At 42.1% G+C, this 18,582-nt stretch overlaps 1 protein-coding gene across 4 annotated transcripts in view; it reads right to left on the reverse strand.

Moving 5' to 3' along the window:
* Positions 1–241: 241 nt before the first annotated feature.
* The window catches only part of LOC115134088 (adhesion G protein-coupled receptor G3-like), a 28,107-nt gene continuing 9,766 nt past the window's right edge, over positions 242–18,582 (reverse strand). For 3 of the 4 annotated variants that reach the window (XM_029667719.2, XM_029667718.2, XM_029667721.2), the window contains 12 exons: positions 15,418–15,588; positions 10,397–10,688; positions 9,919–10,045; positions 9,704–9,832; positions 8,976–9,095; positions 8,759–8,801; positions 8,559–8,659; positions 8,125–8,249; positions 7,591–7,868; positions 7,297–7,387; positions 6,871–7,151; positions 242–6,441 (listed from right to left, as the gene is read on the reverse strand). In XM_029667719.2, coding sequence (XP_029523579.2) covers positions 6,359–6,441; positions 6,871–7,151; positions 7,297–7,387; positions 7,591–7,868; positions 8,125–8,249; positions 8,559–8,659; positions 8,759–8,801; positions 8,976–9,095; positions 9,704–9,832; positions 9,919–10,045; positions 10,397–10,688; positions 15,418–15,588 — 1,841 coding nt within the window. In that variant the 3' untranslated portion in view covers positions 242–6,358. The remainder of the gene's footprint in view (positions 6,442–6,870; positions 7,152–7,296; positions 7,388–7,590; positions 7,869–8,124; positions 8,250–8,558; positions 8,660–8,758; positions 8,802–8,975; positions 9,096–9,703; positions 9,833–9,918; positions 10,046–10,396; positions 10,689–15,417; positions 15,589–18,582) is intronic. The other variant, XM_029667722.2, reaches the window with a different exon arrangement.

Here is an 18,582-nt window from a genome sequence, read left to right on the forward strand (position 1 = left end):
GATCTGATAATAGGCTAGCTACCAGTCACACTATGATCAAAAGACAGTACAACACAGCATGTGGACACAACTTCAGATAAAAGAGAATACGTTTACTGAGAAATGTAATTGTTTGTTGTTTGCGACTCAAACATCATGAGCAGTGCTTATACAAAAATGTACTGCGTTACAGTTCATATAAGGAAATCAGTCAATTTAAATAAGTACCATTTCACATGACTGGGCAGGGGCCAATCAGAAAGAGTTTTTCCCAGCAAAAGGGCTTTATTACAGATGGAATGTAACGCCTGTCGTCGGAAGGAGTGGACCAAAGCGCAGTGTTCATGATTATTTATTTACAAAAAAACACGAACAAGATAAGATAACAAAAGCACACAGTTATGTCAGGTAATGACACGAAACAGAAAACTACCCTACAAAACACAGGTGGGAAAAAGGCTGCCTAAGTATGATTTCCAATCAGAGACAACGATAGACAACTGCCTCTGATTGGGAGCCACACGCGGCCAAAAACAAAGAAATAGAAAACATAGAAGGCCCACCCTAATCACACACTGGCCTAACCAAAATAGAGAATAAAAACCTCTCTATGGCCAGAGCGTGACATAGAAGTACTCCTCAGTTTTATCAGCTGTCCGGGTGGATGGTCTCAGATGATCCCGCAGGTGAAGAAGCCAGATGTGGAGTTCCTAGGCTGGCGTGGTTACACGTGGTCTGCGGTTGTGAGGCCGGTTGGGACGTACTGACAAATTCTCTAACACAACATTGGAGGCGTCTTATGGTAGAGAAATGAACACACTGCACGTTTTAAAGTGGCCTTTTATTGTCCCCAGCACAAGGTGCACCTGTGTAATGATCATGCTGTTTAATCAGCTTGTTGATATGGACAGGTATCAGGTGGATGGATTATTTTAGCAAAAGAGAAATGCTCACTAACAGAAATAAGCATTTCCTGCCAATGTAAAATGTCTAGGAGTTTTATTTCAGCTCATAAAACATGGGACCAACAATTTAGAAAGTACGTTTATGGTTTTTTTAAGCGTAGTTACGGCCCTGAGCTGGAAGGGTCTCTGGATCTCTTCAGCTTTCATCGGTTTAAGGTACACTATATATATGTAAAAGTATGTGGATACCCCTTCAAATGATTCGGCTATTTCAGCCACACCTGTTGCTGACAGGTGTATAAAATCAAGCACACAGCCATGTAATCTCCATAGACAAACATTGGCATAGAATGACCTTACTGAAAAGCTCAGTTACTTTCAAAGTGGCACCATCATAGGACACCACCTTTCCAACAAGTAAATTCGTCAAATTTCTACCCTGCTAGAGCTGTTATTGTGAAGTGGAAATGTCTAGGAGCAACAACGGCTCAGCTGTGAAGTGGTAGGCCACGGAAGCTCACAGAACGGGACAGTCGAGTGCAGTGCTCGGTTGCAACACTCACTCCTGTGTTCCAAACTGCCTCTGGGAGCACCATCAGCTCAATAACTGTTTGTCAGGAGCTTCATGAAATGGGTTTCCATGGCCAACCAGCCACACACAAGCCTAAGACAACCATGTGCAATGCCAAGCGTCGCCAGGAGTGGTGTAAAGTTTGCCTCCTTGGACTCTGGAGCAATTGAAACGTGTTCACTGGAGTGATGAATCAGGCTTTATCATCTGGCAGTCCGACGGACGAATCAGGGTTTGGCGGATGCCTGGAGAACGCTACCTGCCCGAATGCATAGTGCCAACTGTAAAGTTTGGTGGAGGAGGAATAATTGTCTGGGGCTGTTATTCATGGTTTGGACCAGGCCACTTAATTCCAGTGAAGGGAAAGCTTAACACTACAGAATACAATGACATTCTTGATAAATCTGTGACTCCGACTTTGTGGCAAACGTTTGGGGAAGGCCCTTTCCTGTTTCAGCATGACAATGCCCCTGTGCACAAAGTGAGGTCCATATAGAAATGGTTTGTTGAGATCGGTGTGGAAGAACTTGACTGGCCTGTACAGAGCCCTGATCTCAACATCATCGAACACTTTTGGGATGATTTGGAACGCCAAATGCGAACCAGGCCTATTCACCCAACATCAGTGCTCAACCTCACTAATGTTCTTGTGGCTGAATGGGAACAAGTCCCTGCAGCAATGTTCCAATATCTAGTGGAAATCCTTCTCAGAAGAGTGGAGGCTGTTATAGCAGCAAAGGGGCAACCAACTCCATATTAATACCCATGATTCTGAAATGAGATATTCGATGAGCAGGTGTCCACATACTTTTGGTCATGTAGTGACATTTCCCAATATTATTTGGTCATAAGTGCATTTCCCAATATTGTTGGTCCTATGAAATAAGGGGACTATGTACAAAAGTGCTGTAATTTATAAACCCGAAACGGATGAAAATAGCCTCAAATTATAGCTGACAGTCTGCACTTTAACCTCATGGTGATTGTATAATTTCAAAAGTGCTGGATTAGAGCCAAAAAAACAAAAATGGTCTCTGTCCCAATACTTTTTGAGCTCCTTCTATTTGTATATGTTATGGTATTGTGAAGGTTGGCTGAAGGTTGGCTGAATTCTGGCAAGGAGGATGTTCTTTTATCTCAGCATGTCTACAGATTCTCCCTTCTCCCTGTTTTCATTTGTGCTGAAATGTTGATACTGGAGACTGTTATCAGAAGAAACTGTGTAAACTAGCATTTATAGCTGCCTAGAAATGCATTGCCAATAATTGGAAGGTTGCTTATCCTCCCAGAATGTCACAATGGATGGCAGGAATGTCAAGTCACGTATCACTGGATTTGTTTTATTCCAAAATTAAGGTATACTGGGAAACTTTCATTAGGTCTGAATGCCTTATGTGGAATACAGTATGACAAAAATAGTTTTACAAATGTATTTTTTACTTTTGTTTCCAAAACTTTCCCTGGGGGAAAAAAAGGTGGGAAGGAAATTGTGTTGTGGCAAGAGTTTAGTTATTGACTAGACTGGTGTGGGTCGGGCGTGCAGGCGGCTCAGGCTGGCTGGGTGGTCTGACTGAAATTTGAAATAGAGGATGTCTTAACCCTCCTGTTGTGTTTGTTTCATGTTCATTAATTTTGTGTTCCTGGTTCAAACTGACTGCCCCATTATAGCTGATTATAAAATCACTGATAATACATGTATGAATCACCCAATGTTGTGTTAGATCTTTTATCAACTTAAGTTCTTGTGAACTTCTATTTGCTATTTATGGCCTGTAGGCCTCATTGACCTGAGCTCATACAACTCATTTTTAGTTATTAAAAAAAAAAGCATAATGTGTGGATTATTTTGACTATAACAAATAATCAGATGAAATATATTGTGCTATTTATCACAGACTGCTTGTGTCAAAGCTTAACAAGGACACTCTCCTCCTCACCAGTGTCATGATCAAAGCTATGATCAAGAGCCTCACATATAGTATATCATTTGGTCATTGTGATGCCACAGAATGAATTGTGAGCAAGGCCTCAAAAAGGCTTTATTATATACCAGAGCTGCGAGAAAAGATCTATATATTATTGAAACAATGTTGTGATTGTTTGTGAGAATGCCAACAGGTGTTGTTCCCGTGGCAGAAAGATTCTACTGGGGAAAGGTTCCTGTGGGGGTTGCCATGGAAGCCAAGAAGGGGAGTGAGGTGTATGTGTGTGTGTGTGTGTGTGCTCAAGCACAATTGCATGTGGGGGTCTGGGAGAGGAAGTGTGTCCATCTGATGAATGGGCATGTGCCTGAACTCAATTTTATACGCTAATTGTAGTCTCACCCATTCATTTCTAATAACCGGTCATTTTTTACCAGGAACACCACAGGTGTAAAGATAATAAAACACTCAAAATGTTATGAAAATCATCCAAATGCATTTTGTGTGTTCAGATGCCCTGCGTGGACAAAGTCCTGGAAACTTATGACAATCAGATGAAATGAACTACATTTTTCAGAGAGAAAACTTGCAAATGAATCCAATTCGACCGGAACACAGCAGGAGGGTTGAGAGTTGTTCATTTGTTAGGTTTTTGGTTAAAGGTACAACGCAGTCTTGATTATTGAATTACCTTTGATCTAGTTCAGTCTTATCAATATGTTTGTTTGATCTCTTACCTACTGTAGCTAGATGACTGTGGCCATCTGTTCCTTAGAGACTGCTAGAATTAGATTGTGTAGCAATGTTGCACACCTGTGTAAATGAGATATTTCTGTATTTAATTTAAAACATTTGCAAAATGTTCTAAAAACATTTTTTACTCTGTCGTTATTTGGTATTGTGTGTAGATGGGTGAATGTTTTTCATATTTAATACATAATACATTTTGAATTCAGGATGTACAAATACACACTGGCCTGCTACAGTACCGTTCTATAATGTCCAGAGTAGACCCACAACTTATCCAAATGGAATGTTTTAGGATATTTGTATTATCCCTAAACAAAGGGGAGCCTTTTGAGCTGCGTGTCTTTACTGTTCTTACGTAATGACCTCTCCGCTGCCTATCTTCAGGATTTATATTGAAAATTCGGCAGATTTTAATGATTTAATGTGTGGTATGATTGCTAGTAACCCGATTGCATATCTGTCCCTACGTTTCTCAAAAACATGTGAAATCTCAAAAAAAATTGTCTGGACCCTTTCCTTCTATAACACTCCATTTACATTATAAACTATGGTTGAAAGAAAAATAACTTCACCTTTAATTTGGCTTTTTTTTACAGTGTTGCCTTTCCAAGCCAAACATGAATTTGTAATTTTACTCAGCAAGAGTTTTAAAAAGTTGACACATTAGCTCAAATTCTGTTCCTAGTTAACCATGAATGACTGTGTACAAAGATTGAATGTCAAAAAAAGACTAAGAAAACCTATTCTGGTATCAATGTCAGTCAAGAGTTGTACAGTCACCAGTCTGAGTTAAGAAAAAAACATGTTTCAGGTGATGGTTGACAAAGTGAGATGTTCTCAGTTCTGCTCCAAATCCCTGACACAATGTGTCTTCCCGGAGGGTCGTCCAGATTCTAATGTCGCTTAGGCACCATGTAGTATAGGGGGGGTGCAGGTGTGTGGGACATACAAAAATGCTCTTCATCTACGATGTTATGATTGACTCCTTCAAACAATGTCTCTTTGATCTGTTCATTGTAGGTGGAAATGGGGTCAGAGGGCAGTGGCATGTAGAAGTGTTGGTCTGACAATTGCCTTTTGAATTCAGAAACAATCAATTGTGTACGAGATTCGCCTGTCGAATTGCAATGGTTGGTTCTGTCTGTAGCTTTTTCAGAGATTGTAGCTCCTCTTTGCTCGGGTTGGGTTTCTTCATTATTTAATTCTGTTCACACTGAACCTTTTTCACACTGAACCTCGTCTTCCAAAAGGCAGCAGTATATTTCCACATAATGATTTCGATGTTTGGGAGGGGAGAAAGTAGTCATAGGTTTCAGTTGAACCCCCTCAATATCAATGACACAGTAGGGCCTCTAGGAAATCTATTTCCTTTTTAAATGGCACACAAGAAAATTCAAAACAATATGATCACAAAGTAAAAGGAAAACAAAAGGAGCATGTGCAGAAGAGGTAGAAAACCCCAGAGGCTTGTGAGGCATCTCCCCCTTTCAAATTCTTATGGAATTATTATTTACACAATTTACACAAAGAAAAGGTTTACACAATCTAAAAATGTTCATTTCTAAACATTGATTTCCTATCCCTACAAATATGGTGTTATGCTAAGGTACTATCTACTTGTAGGCCTAATGTTCTCTCAGGTAGCCCATAGGCTAGGAGGTTATATACTGTACGCCTTTTCTGCAAAAACCAAAAGGGAATTCAAATTCTCCAAAATGTTAGATGGACTAAAAAAGGGCATATATTTCTGAGGGTTTTTGATAACAGTCAAAGACACAGAAAGGCACCAATTCACAGTCGACCACATCATCTTACCCTCGTGTACGACGGTGAGTGATCGATTGGGTATCCAAACGTATTTGATTATTTTCAGAGATGAAAATCATTTGAATCTAATAGATGTTTGCCTAGGACTATACACATCAAAACTGAATATGCATGGAAAGTGGGTCACAAAATACAACAAAATGCACACAAAGTGCAATAAACAGCACAACTTTGAAAAGTTAAAAAAGTATTATGAGCACAGTAAGCTTACGAGCAAACCTGGAAACAAGTTTTAATTTTGTAATTACGATTTATAATGTATGTTTAGGTTTGCCTATAGTGAAAGTTATAAACCAACATACTAAATATTGTACTTCTGTAATAAAATGGAAGCAGTGGTATTAGTAGTAAAAGGTTTAACCGTGTTAGTCAGGGACTGGCCTCTCAGCTGGATGCATCTCAGTTCAAGAAGATACAGTGGTTGCCATGGAGATAGATGCCTTCTCTGGCCGAGTTAAAGCCCAATAGCGTAGAAAGAGGAAGAGGCCTGTAGGGTGCAATAAACATTTTTACTGAATTACAAGAGCTGCTCTTGGAAGATGATGGAAAATAATGCCAAGAGTGTGCAAAGCTGTCATCAAGGCAAAGGGTGGCTATTTGAAGAATCTCAAATATAAAATATATTTAGATTTGTTTAACACTTTCTTGGTTACTACATGATTCCATGTGTTAATTCATAGTTGATGTCTTCACTATTATTCTACAATGTAGAAAATAGTAAAAATGAATAGAAAAACCATTGAATGAGTAGGTGTTCTAAAACTTTTGTACTATGTACTATTGCATTATCAGCAGTTACATTACCATGAGATTTTTATCATTGACTTTTCGTGGGATTGTGCTCCCGTACACAGAACTACTGTGTATGTATGTGTGCATCTGATGTGAATGAGAATAAGGGCTTATCTTATCTCACCATGGAGAGAGTTGATGGTGCAGAAGATGTAGAAGGCTGTCTCCCTCAGGGGGCCAAACTGGAAGAGCAGGACCCCCCAGGAGACCCCCAGGAGCCAGGCCAGACCCAGCAGACTGAGTACTGTCCCCCTGTTCATACCTCTCTCCCTCAGGACAGGACTCTGACGGTGGGCCCTCACCACCTTCACTGTCACAGACCCAAAGCACAGCATGTTCACCGCGAATGTCAGCACGAAGTACGAGAAGGACACCGTGGTCAGAGCAGAGTCAGTCAGCCAGCACCTACGGATGGACGGACGGAGAGTCACAGACACAATCACATACATACAACACAGACAGGGACACATTCAGTAAATGTTTTACAGAGAGTAAGGGAGTCTTTGGTGATTTGAAAACAAATTATTATGAATATCGTGATATAACTTACATTTGAATAGCACCACCGTCTTGCTGGTATATTCTGTATTCTCCATATTTGCCACAAGCAACAATTATGGTAACTACTATGCCAGGTATTCCTGAAAGAGATGGTGTTTGACTCAACGGGGAACCACAAGAGACAGTGTTGATTCCTTAAAGCGATGAAAGCTGGAAAGATGCAGAGATACCTCCAGCTAGGAGCTGATCAAGCTGGACAATACCATGTGCAGCTTGGTGAAACAGTTTCACTTCTCATTGATCAGGTAAAGTCCAGTCATACTTGTCCTCACCATTGACTTACTGCACTCACCCCATCCTACCAGGCCCAGTTTGAGGAGGTATCTGTTGACGTGAATGTTGAAGACCCGGATGATGAGCAGATAGAGGTGGAAGCCTTCCAGGGAGAACCAGGTGAGGGTGCACAGCAGAGAGTAGTGGGTGGCTGCTGCCGTAGCAACACACAGGCCATGGACACCAAGGGAGGCTAGGCTGTCGTTGATGAGGAAGGTTAGGTTGAGGCACAGCAGTGCCACGCACAGGTGGATGTGGATGCACAGGGAATCATCAGATTTTCCCCTTCTGGGGGAAGAAGAGATTGAAATCTAATGTCAAAATCAACAACATAGCAAAGCTCATTGTTAAGGCAGTTCCTCTCTAGCTTCATTCTGCTTCCTCTTTGGGGTCAAGTTTCTGTAAAAGCACGGTGTGACAACTGCTGATGTAAAAAGAGTACTTAGTTTTTCCAATGAGGATGTTCTGTTTGAGTGGCATTGTGTGTGGTGGCTCGTTGTTTGCATGTTGTGGACATAAGTATTCGTTTTCAGTATAATCTGACCTGAGGTGGATGAGGAGAGCCAGACACAGGAAACAGAGGGATATTCCACAGCCCACCCTGGACAACAACGTCAGCAACCACACAGAGGAGGAGCTCAGACTGGCACTGGAGCCACTGACCGGAGACTGCCGTCAACAAAACACACAGTGGCTAGATCACACGTTGGTTGAGTGTTTCATTTTGGGTTGAAATGAATCCGTATCGTGGTACAGCACGATTTAAAATGAAAGGTAATTTCCGATTGAGCGGACAAACAAGTCACTTAGCGTGAATGCAGTCTCCGCCAACGTGGGAACATTGCACTGAACTCTCAGTGGTGCTACGCAGATCTTCCGTAATACAGTTTGAATCAAGCCCTTAATCAATTGATCAAAAGAAAGTTAAAGTGAGGTCGCAACATATTTTAAGAGTTAGGTTAAGATGTTATTTCTCACCATAAGTACAGCGAAGAATGAAAGGTGGTTACAAGAGCACACTGTTTCACTTTCCTTTGTCTCAGTGACACATCCAGAGGAATTCCAATGTGCAACCGTATCTGTGTAACAAAGAGATACAGTAAAACATTTTCAACATTTCATTTAGTTGTATATTGTGCATCATAAAACTATTTTGTTTAGTTAATAAATAATACTACCATTTTCAAGATCCCAGAACACACATGCTAGTGATTTGTTTTCCTATCAGAGAGAATAGAGCCTGATTAGACCCTTCTTCTATTCCAATCCAATCCACACCATATCATAAACATGAATTATTGGAGATGTAAAGCGATTGATAGATTGCCGACAGAACAAATATATAATAAATACATTTTTTAAAGAGTGTGATGTCAATATGCACTGCTCACTAACCAATGATGCATTCTGGAAGAGGAAAGTGATCTTAAGATAGTTACTGAGGCCTGAGATTTCCTCTCCCACATCGACGGATACCACTCGACTGTTTAGGAGCTCAGTGTTGTTCTCCTCCACCTAGTAGGGATCAGAAGAGAGGATATACATTCTCTCTAAAGATACAAGTTAATAAGAAATGTCAGTGAGGACAATTCTCCATGATGTTTGAGTCCCACCAACAAGCAACAACATATTTCAAAGTTAACTTGTTCTCTTTTATCTGAAGTTGTGTACACAGGGTGTATTGCAGTGTATTTTGAGCATAGTGTGACTGGTAGCTCGCCTAGTAGAATGACAATGAATGAAGAAGTGGGAGAGCAGGCAGAAGTTTGCCTTGTACTGTAACTTTACATAGATGACAGAGATACAAGTGGTTGTTGGGTCTTCCAGGAAACTGTCAACATGTTAATAATGCCCTTCAAAAACATTGAGCCACTTTCCATAGCAGGCTGTCACATTGTAGTTTGGGCTTCATTGAAATATGCACAAAAACATCAGTGTTATGTTTGTAACAATGTGTTGTCACTACGATTCACATACTGGAGTTAAAATTAGGAAGTACCCCAGATGTTTTTCTGTGCTTTGCTGGAAATGAGGATGTCCCGAAATATGTAAATGTATGTTATGAGTGCAGGACTGTTTCATTAGTAATCTCTGAGGTGTTGTAGTTGTTACTGTTGTTTTACCGGGAACATGCTGTGATGCTCAAACCAAAATACTCCCAGGTTAACTTCCTCTGCCGTGTCTCCCAGGAAAACACGTAAGGCCTCAGTAGGAATCTCCAACCAAATGTCATCCATCTCCTCCAACGTGGCCTGGTGGAGATGAAGAAAGAATTATACATGTGATTACTGACTATCTCCCCATTTTGCTTTCTGCGTCCCTCTCATTCGTTGCTTACATTATTGGTGGAGGGTAGAGCCATTCTAAAGTTTAGCAAATTGTTCTTCTGATGTGATGTCACTGAGCCTTTGATGCTGTCTAGGATCACTTTCTGAGGTCCCTGCTTGGTAATTTGTTGAAATGTGCTGTTGTAATGAAATGAAGAATCACAGCTCAGAATAAGCATGCCAAAAAAAAGATGCCATGAAAATATCTCTTTCATTTTTTTATTTAACGAGGTAAGTCAGTTAAAGAACAAATTCGTATTTACAATGACGGCCTACACCGGCCAAACCCGGACGACGCTGGGACAATTTTGTGCCTCCCAATCAAGGCCAGTTGGGATACAGCCTGGAATAAAATCATGGTGTCTGTAGTGACGCCTCAAGCACTGTGATGCAGTGCCTTAGACTGCTGCGCCACTCGGGAGATGTCAGTCGAATAATGACATCGCTCAAACAACAGTAAAATATGTCAATCCTAATAAGTGGACTTACTTTTTTATGGAATGCAACTTCTCGCAATGGTATACTGTTTCTTCCTTTCCTTTACAATTTCTGTTCAAGTCATCGACAGAGGTTAGGTCATTCTTGTTAAATGTCTTTTCAATGCCTTCACAATCACATGTTTTCACACTTGGTAAAAGCGTTTCATTGGTGATGGTTGTGATGTTATTTTTAGTTATACAAGTGCTGTTCTGACATAGATCTTGCATCCATTGATCCACACAATTCTTTAGACACATTTTTTTGCAGATTTCACAATTTGGCATGATGTTGATGGTGCAGTCTGTAAGAGGAGAACAGAGTTCTGGGTGTTGGTCAAATCAAATTACACTGAATAGAAATGCATTCTTCATTATTTTTCATTCATAACAGTAAAAGTCTAGATAATCTACATATTAATGTATGAAGAGTTTAATTCCAAAATGCAATATATTCATTTTCATTCATGTTTGTAAATTGACATTAAACATTTATTTTGTGAATGATATTCTTTTAAAATTTTACCATGACATGGGTTAGTGAAAAGACAGCCATGATTTTGTTTGGACCACAGTATATTTGAAGGTTATTTTACTTCAGGGAGACAAATAATCATGTTGTGGCAAAACGCTATATATCCTTTTCAAATAACAGAACAATAGAAAAAGTATCCCAATTGGGGTTTAAATAGTTTTTGTTAGGATAAATCAAGGGAAGCTTTTTCAGTTAGATTATATAAACTTTATGGAAAGATTTAAGGACTATTTAAGGACATTGAAAGTCTGTCGGAATTCATTTTCCTGTCAAGGATGGATTAATTCCTATTGTTGGAGTGACACAGCCTGCTGTCGTTTGCAGCCGACAGCCAATAGATATCAGTTTATAGGTCGTTTAATTTTACGATAAACGCTACAAATGTCGGCTCAATCGGATATCACCTTAAATTGTGAACCCGGATCTACCGCAATACTTCAGCGTTATGGATTGAATCCAGCTGTAAAACCTAGATTCAGGGCTGGATTCAATTGGTATTGTCCATGATTATCTGTCATAGCCTATTTCGGCGATACAGATTGATTCCAGCCCCGAATCTAGCCCCAAACCAGGGGTTAAATTATAATACAGATGTGATTATGTTCCGAAGTGTAGAAAAAATATTTAGAGAAACCTAATTTACAATTAAACAGCCATAGACTGTTGCAGTGTCATGTAAATGTATCATAATACATAAACCTCAATCCCAACTCTCTAAATACATGGTTCTGGATATTGCAGTTAAAGCAAGTGTGTCAGATATGACAAACATATTGGGTTGTTGGGTCAACCCAGTTGATCGGTTGCAGGCGTTGGGTCACTTAACGTTAATTGGGCTTTTTTCCTTACAAAGAGCAAGGTTGGATTGTTAATGCTGGGTTACTGATGTTGGGTGATTGAGATTTGACCCACTGGGTGGGTTAATTCTTCAACCAAAATTTTTCCGTAAAGTTTAAAAACAAAAATCTTACACAGCGGTTGCATAGAGGATACGTTTATCTTTAATTCTGTGAATAACACTTGCATCTTTTATCAATGTTTATTGTGAGTATTTCTGCAAAATCACCAGATGTTTTGGAATCAAAACATTACTGCACGTAACGCGCCAATGTAAACTGAGATTTGTTATATATATATATATATATATATATATGCACATTATCGAACAAAAACACACAATACATGTATAACATGATGTCCTATGAGTGTCATCTGATGGAGATAATCAAAGGTTAGTGTTTCATTTTATCTATATTTATGCTTTTGTGACTGAAAAATCGCTGTGTGTGTTTTTGAATTCGGTGGTCATCTGTTTTCGCTGTAAAACATTTTTTTTTTTTTTTTTTTTTTTTTTTTTTAATCGGACACGATGGGTAGATTAATGTAGCTGGGGATATTAACAAGGCTAATCTGAAAACAAGGCTCCCTAAATTTTATCAGCACATTGAATGCGCAACCTGGGCTGGCAAAACCCTGGATAATTGTTATTCCAACTTCCATGATGCAGACAAAGCCCTCCCCCACAATTCCTTCTGGAAAATCTGACCACGACTCCATTTTGTTGCTCCAGCCTATAGACAGAAACTAAAACAGGAAACGCCCTTGCTCAGGTCTGATCAACGCTGGTCCGACCAATCGGATTCCACGCTTCAAGATTGCTTCAAATCACGTGGACTGGGATATGTTCCGCATAGCGTAGGACAATAACATTGATGACTACGCTGATTTGGTGAGCGAGTTTATTAGCAAGTGCATTGGTGATGTTGTACCCACAGTGTCAATTAAAACCTTTCCCAAGCAGAAACTGTGGATTGATGGCAGCATTTGCGCAAAACTGAAAGTGCGAACCACTGCATTTAATCAGGGCAAGGTGACCGGAAACATGACCGAATACAAACAGTGCAGCTATTCTCTCTGCTAGGCAATCAAACAAGCTAAGCGTCAGTATAGAGACAAAGTGGAGTCGCAATTCAATGGCTCAGTCACGAGAGGTATGTGGCAGGGTCTATAGTCAATCACGGACTACAAAAGGAAAACCAGCCCAGTCGCGGACCACGATGTCTTGCTCCCAGACAAACTAAACAACTTCTTCGCTTGCTTTGAGGACAATACAGTGCCACTGATATGGCCCGCTACCAAAACCTGCGGGCTCTCCTTCGCTGCAGGCAACGTGAGTAAAACATTTAAACGTGTCAACCCTCGCAAGGCTGCCGGCCCAGACGGCATCCCTAGCTGCGTCCTTGGAGCATGCACAGACCAGCTGGCTGGTGTGTTTCCGGACATATTCAATCGATCCTTATCCCAGTCTGCTGTTCCCACATGCTTCAAGAGGGCCACCATTGTTCCTGTTCCCAAGAAAGCTAAGGTAACTGAGCTAAATGACAATTGCCCCGTAACACTCACTTCCATCATCATGAAGTGCTTTGAGAGACTAGTCAAAGACCATATCACCTTCACCATACCTGACACCCTAGACCCACTCCAATTTGCTTTCCACCCCAATAGGTCCACAGACGACGCAATCACACTGCACACTGCCCTAATTCATCTAGACAAGAGGAATACCTATGTAAGAATGCTGTTCATCGACTACAGCTCAGCATTTAACACCATAGTACCCTCCAAACTCGTCATTAAGCTCGAGACCCTGGGTCTCGACTTCACCCTGTGCAACTAGGTCCTGGACTTCCTGACGGGCCACCCCCAGGTGGAAACATCCTCAACACTGAGGCCCCACAAGGGTGCGTTCTCAGCCCCCTCCTGTACTCCCTGTTCACCTATGACTGCATGGCCATGCACGGCTCCAACTCAATCATCAAGTTTGCAGATTACACTACAGTGGTAGGCTTGATTACCAACAACGACGAGACGGCCTACAGGGAGGTGGTGATGGCTCTCGGAGTCTGTTGTCAGGAAAATAACCTCACACTCAATGTCAACAAAACAAAGGAGATGATTGTGGACTTCTGGAAACAGCAGAGGGAGCATCCCCCTATCCACATCGACGGGACAGTAGTGGAGAAGGTGGAATGTTTTAAGTTCCTTGACGTACACATCACAGACAAACTGAAATGGTCCACCCACACAGGCGCAGCAGCGCCTCTTCAACCTCAGGAGGCTGATGAAATTCGGCTTGTCACCAAAAACACTCAACCTTTTGCAGATGCACAATCGAGAGCATCCTGTCGGGCTGTATCACCGCCTGGTACGGCAACTGCTCCACCCACAACCGTAAGGCTCTCCAGAGGGTAGTGAGGTCTGCACAACGCATCACCGGGGGCAAAGTACCTGCCTTCCAGGAGACCTACACCACCCGATGTCACAGGAAGGCCAAAAAGATCAAGGTCAACAACCACCTGAGCCACTGCCTGTTCACCCTGCTATAATCCAGAAGGCGAGGTCAGTACAGCTGCATCAAAGGTGGGACCGAGAGACTGAAAAACAGCTTCTATCTCAAGGCCATCCCACTGTTAAACAGCCATCAATAACAGAGTGGCTGCTGCCAACATACTGACTCATCTCTAGCCACTTTAATTAAAAATTGGATGTAATAAATGTATCACTAGCCACTTTCAACAATGCCACTTTATATAATGTATACATACTCTACATTACTCATCTCATATGTATATACTGTACTCTATACCATCTACTGCACCGTGCCTATGCTGTTCGGCCATCGCTCATCCATATATTTATATGTACATATTCTTATTCATTCCTTTACACTTGTGTGTATAAGGTAGTTGTGAAATTGTTGGATTACTTGTTAGATATTACTGCATGGTCGGAACTAGAAGCGCAAGCATTTCGCTACACTCCTATTAACGTCTGCTAACCTGTGTATGTGACAAATAACATTTGATTTGATTTTTGTGGACAAAATCTTACACCTAGGATCCTAACTTAATGTATTGCCTTTCTCTTGCATTTCAAAGATGTAAAATTGAAAACAGATGTGTTTTTGTTTATTATCTTTTCCCAGATGTAACGTGTTATTCTCCTACATTAATTTCACATTTCCACAAACATCAGTGTTTCCTTTCAAATGGTATCAAGAATATGCATATCCTCGCTTCAGGTCCTGAGCTACAGGCAATTAGATTTTGTTGTCATGTTAGGCGAAAATGGATCCTTACAATGTAATCTACGTATTCCCCAAAAGTAAATATCATGAGAGAACCATAAACAAAAAGTAATGTAGCATACTCCAAGAAAGGTTAAAATCTCACATTTCTGGTAAAAATAGACACAGGCTCAAGTTCACAGTACAAAAATGATGAAAGTGAAATATTTGTATGTATTTCCATTTCAACAAAACTATGAATAAGGCTTATGATTTAAATGCTTTCTAAATATAGTATAATCAAGTTAGAAAACGACTAAATAAGATTTCACCTTCCTTATAACTGTAAAATAGATATTTGGAATCAAACTTTGTACAATACTCTAATTCACAATGTTTATAGGTGGTATGAAATGTGCACAGTAACAATTACCTGGAATTCCATGCTGGCATGAAAGTTTGCAGCCTTTGAACCGTGTGAATAAAAATTCACAGCACTTGTCGATATCACGTATGATCATAGTATTTAGTACATTAGTCAGTGGCAGACAGATGAACTGAAGGGATTCAAGGGGCAACTTCTCTTTCTTCCTGAAAATGATGCCTGATGATGAGAGAGAGGAGAGACTTTTGACTTTTTCTTTGTCTCATTTCACACTCACCCCCCATTAAAAATAAAACACCAAAATATATCCTGTACTACATATATGTACCATACTCACCTTTCCATCTACCACAATACAAACCAACATCACAACACCCAAAACAACACACCACTTCTACAACCGTATATCCAAAACATCTTCCCCAGCTATACAGACAGCCCCCCCAACACACCATATCTCCTGAACCATCTCCACACTTTTATCATTCTATAGTACTCAAACTCAACCCTAAGGTGCGCAGAGACCATCCCATTAAACACTAGTAAACGGTCTGTTATCCCACCACCTTTGACCCTGTTCCTCCTTCGCCTGAGCAAACAGAAAATTCAACAAAACACATTTGGCCTTCTCCTTTATCAAATACCTGTATCCCATTACAAACATCCCAACAGTAAAAACCACCCCCAACTTCTCACAGACATTCCAACAGAGACATTAATGGCATTAACCTGGTGCACACAAAAAAAACACATGAATCACAGTTTCCTTCATTACACAGAAAGCACCCCTGCCCAATTCCCGGTTCAACCCGTTCCAACCAGCTGTTAGTGGCCAGGGCTCCATGAAGAACCCTCCCCTGGAGGTCCCCTGACCTCTTTGGTACTGGGAGTTAGTAGAGCCCCCTCCATCTAAAACCCACCATACTCTCCACCCCACATACCCTGTGCCACTGATGTGCCTTCACTCCTGTTAGGCTCCTAATGTTCCTAATCCTTAACACAGAGGTTGTAGAGGGCTTTGCCTCCCACCCCTTCAAACTCCCCCAGGCTTGGAGTGTTAACAATCTAACAAGTCCTCCAGACCCCCTTGCCAGTCTCCAGTCTCTGCCATCACCTGCAGTGGCGGAAACATTGGTGGCCCCTCCTCCTTTGGCCGCTCAAACACCCCAGACAGTTCCTTCTGGACCTCGTACAGTAAACTCCCCAGCAGCCTAAGAGATGTTTTCCTGTTTGTTGTGCCAAGACTTCTGGGGTTTTCCACCCCTCCTCTCCCAGCAGTCTCAGGTCACCCAGCCTTTGTAAACCCGCTGCCATCAGTTGCCTCTGCAGGGTGGCTGACTGAACCGATCTCAAAGGGATGGCTGGGTTGTGGAAGATAGGCTCCTCCCACAGCCCAGGCTCCACACCCCCTTCTCATGTGGGCCTTAGCAGCTGCCAGGCCCTCAGAACTGCAGAGTACAAATCTGAGAGACCTGCTGTACTCAGCCTCTCCAGCTTCATGAGGAACAGCTGCCGGTCCAACCCTAATCCACTAGCTCTCCTCAGCAGCGCTCATGCTGGTTCCCTCCAGCCAACATCAGTATGGTACAGCAGTCTCTGCACCGCCTTTAGCCGGAAAGCAGCCATCCTGCTCTCCAGTTCCACGAGACCCTGTCCTCATTTGTGGACGGTCATGTACAACACTACCGCCCTCAGCCAGTGATGGCCCGACCAGAAAAAGTCCACCAGCTTGCGTTGCAGGTCTGTGAGCAGGGGGGTTGAGGACAGCCAGTTTTTGCCACGGGGAAGACACCACCAGGTTGTTGATTATCAGCACCCTCCCTCTATATGACACTTGGGACAGGAGCCACCTCCACCTGGCCAGTCTTGACACCACTGCCTGTGACAGGCCCTCCCAGTTTTTCCTGACCCACTTCTCAGAGCCCAGGTACACCCCCAACACTTTACGCCCTTCACAACCCCACTGTAAACCCCCTGGAAGCAGAGGAGGAGCCCTATCCCCCCATGCCCCACATAACAGAGCTTTGCTCTTTCCCCAGTTTACCTTTGCTGATGAAGCTTCCTCGTACACCTTCAGACTGGTCTCTAGTGCCTGCATATCCTGACCATCACAGAAACATTTGCATATGGTGACACTGCTATGCCTGTCACCACTTCCATGCCTGTCCAGCACACTCCCTGCAGTCTCCTGCGTAGCAGTCCCAAAAAAGTCTCAATGGCTAGTGGGTATAACTGCCCAGATAAAGGGCATCCTTGTCTAATAACCCTTTTCACCCAGACTGGCCTACTGATCCCCTCCCTCCCACCTTGAACATACATGACGCCCCAGCATATAATAGCTTCACACAGATAAAAAAAAACAACACTTCAAACAGATACTCATAGTCCACTCTATCAAAAGCCTTCTCTCGATCTAAAGAGACCAGTCCAAAGTTCACATTAACACCTCTCAACAAGTCCAACATGTCCCTGATTAAGAACAAGTTGTCCGTGATTGAGCGTCCCGATACACAATATGTTTGGTCCTTATGTACTATCGAGTCCAAATGTGACTTCAGTCTGTTAGAGGACCTTGGCAAATATCTTGTAGTCCACAGAGTAATGCCACAGGCCTACAGTTCTTAAGTTCACACAAGTCCCTCCTTTCGGGCAGGAGAGTCAGAGCTGCCCGAAGGCAGCTTATCAGCAACTCTCCTACCACGACATATTCACACAACACGCAAAAGAAGTCCTGTCCAATTATTCCCCAGAATTTTTATAAAACTCTACTGGCAGTTCATCGACCCCTGGTGCACGACCGGAGGACATCTGGGTTACGGCCTCTGACAGTTCATGGGACAACAGAGGAATGTCCATTTCATCCCTCTGTGCCAGAGAGAGCTTAGGGAGTCCTGTGAACAAGACCTAAGCACACATAGGATCATACACTTCTGCCCTATACAATTCAGTATAAAACTCCACAGTCTGCTCCCGCATCTCACCCACCACAGAGGTCACGCGCCCATCAGACAGCCATAGACAATGCCTACCCTTGGCGTGCTTTTACACCTGCATTGTTTGCTGTTTGGGGTTTTAGGCTGGGTTTCTGTACAGCACTTTGAGATATCAGCTGATGTACGAAGGGCTATATAAATAAATTTGATTTGATTTGATTCACCGCTCTGTCTTTCCAAACCAAAGAAGAAGGAGCTGGGAGCATCCATCTCCTTGAGC

Source organism: Oncorhynchus nerka, linkage group LG27 (assembly GCF_034236695.1).
Source record: "Oncorhynchus nerka isolate Pitt River linkage group LG27, Oner_Uvic_2.0, whole genome shotgun sequence".
NCBI classification, from domain to species: Eukaryota; Metazoa; Chordata; class Actinopteri; order Salmoniformes; family Salmonidae; genus Oncorhynchus; species Oncorhynchus nerka.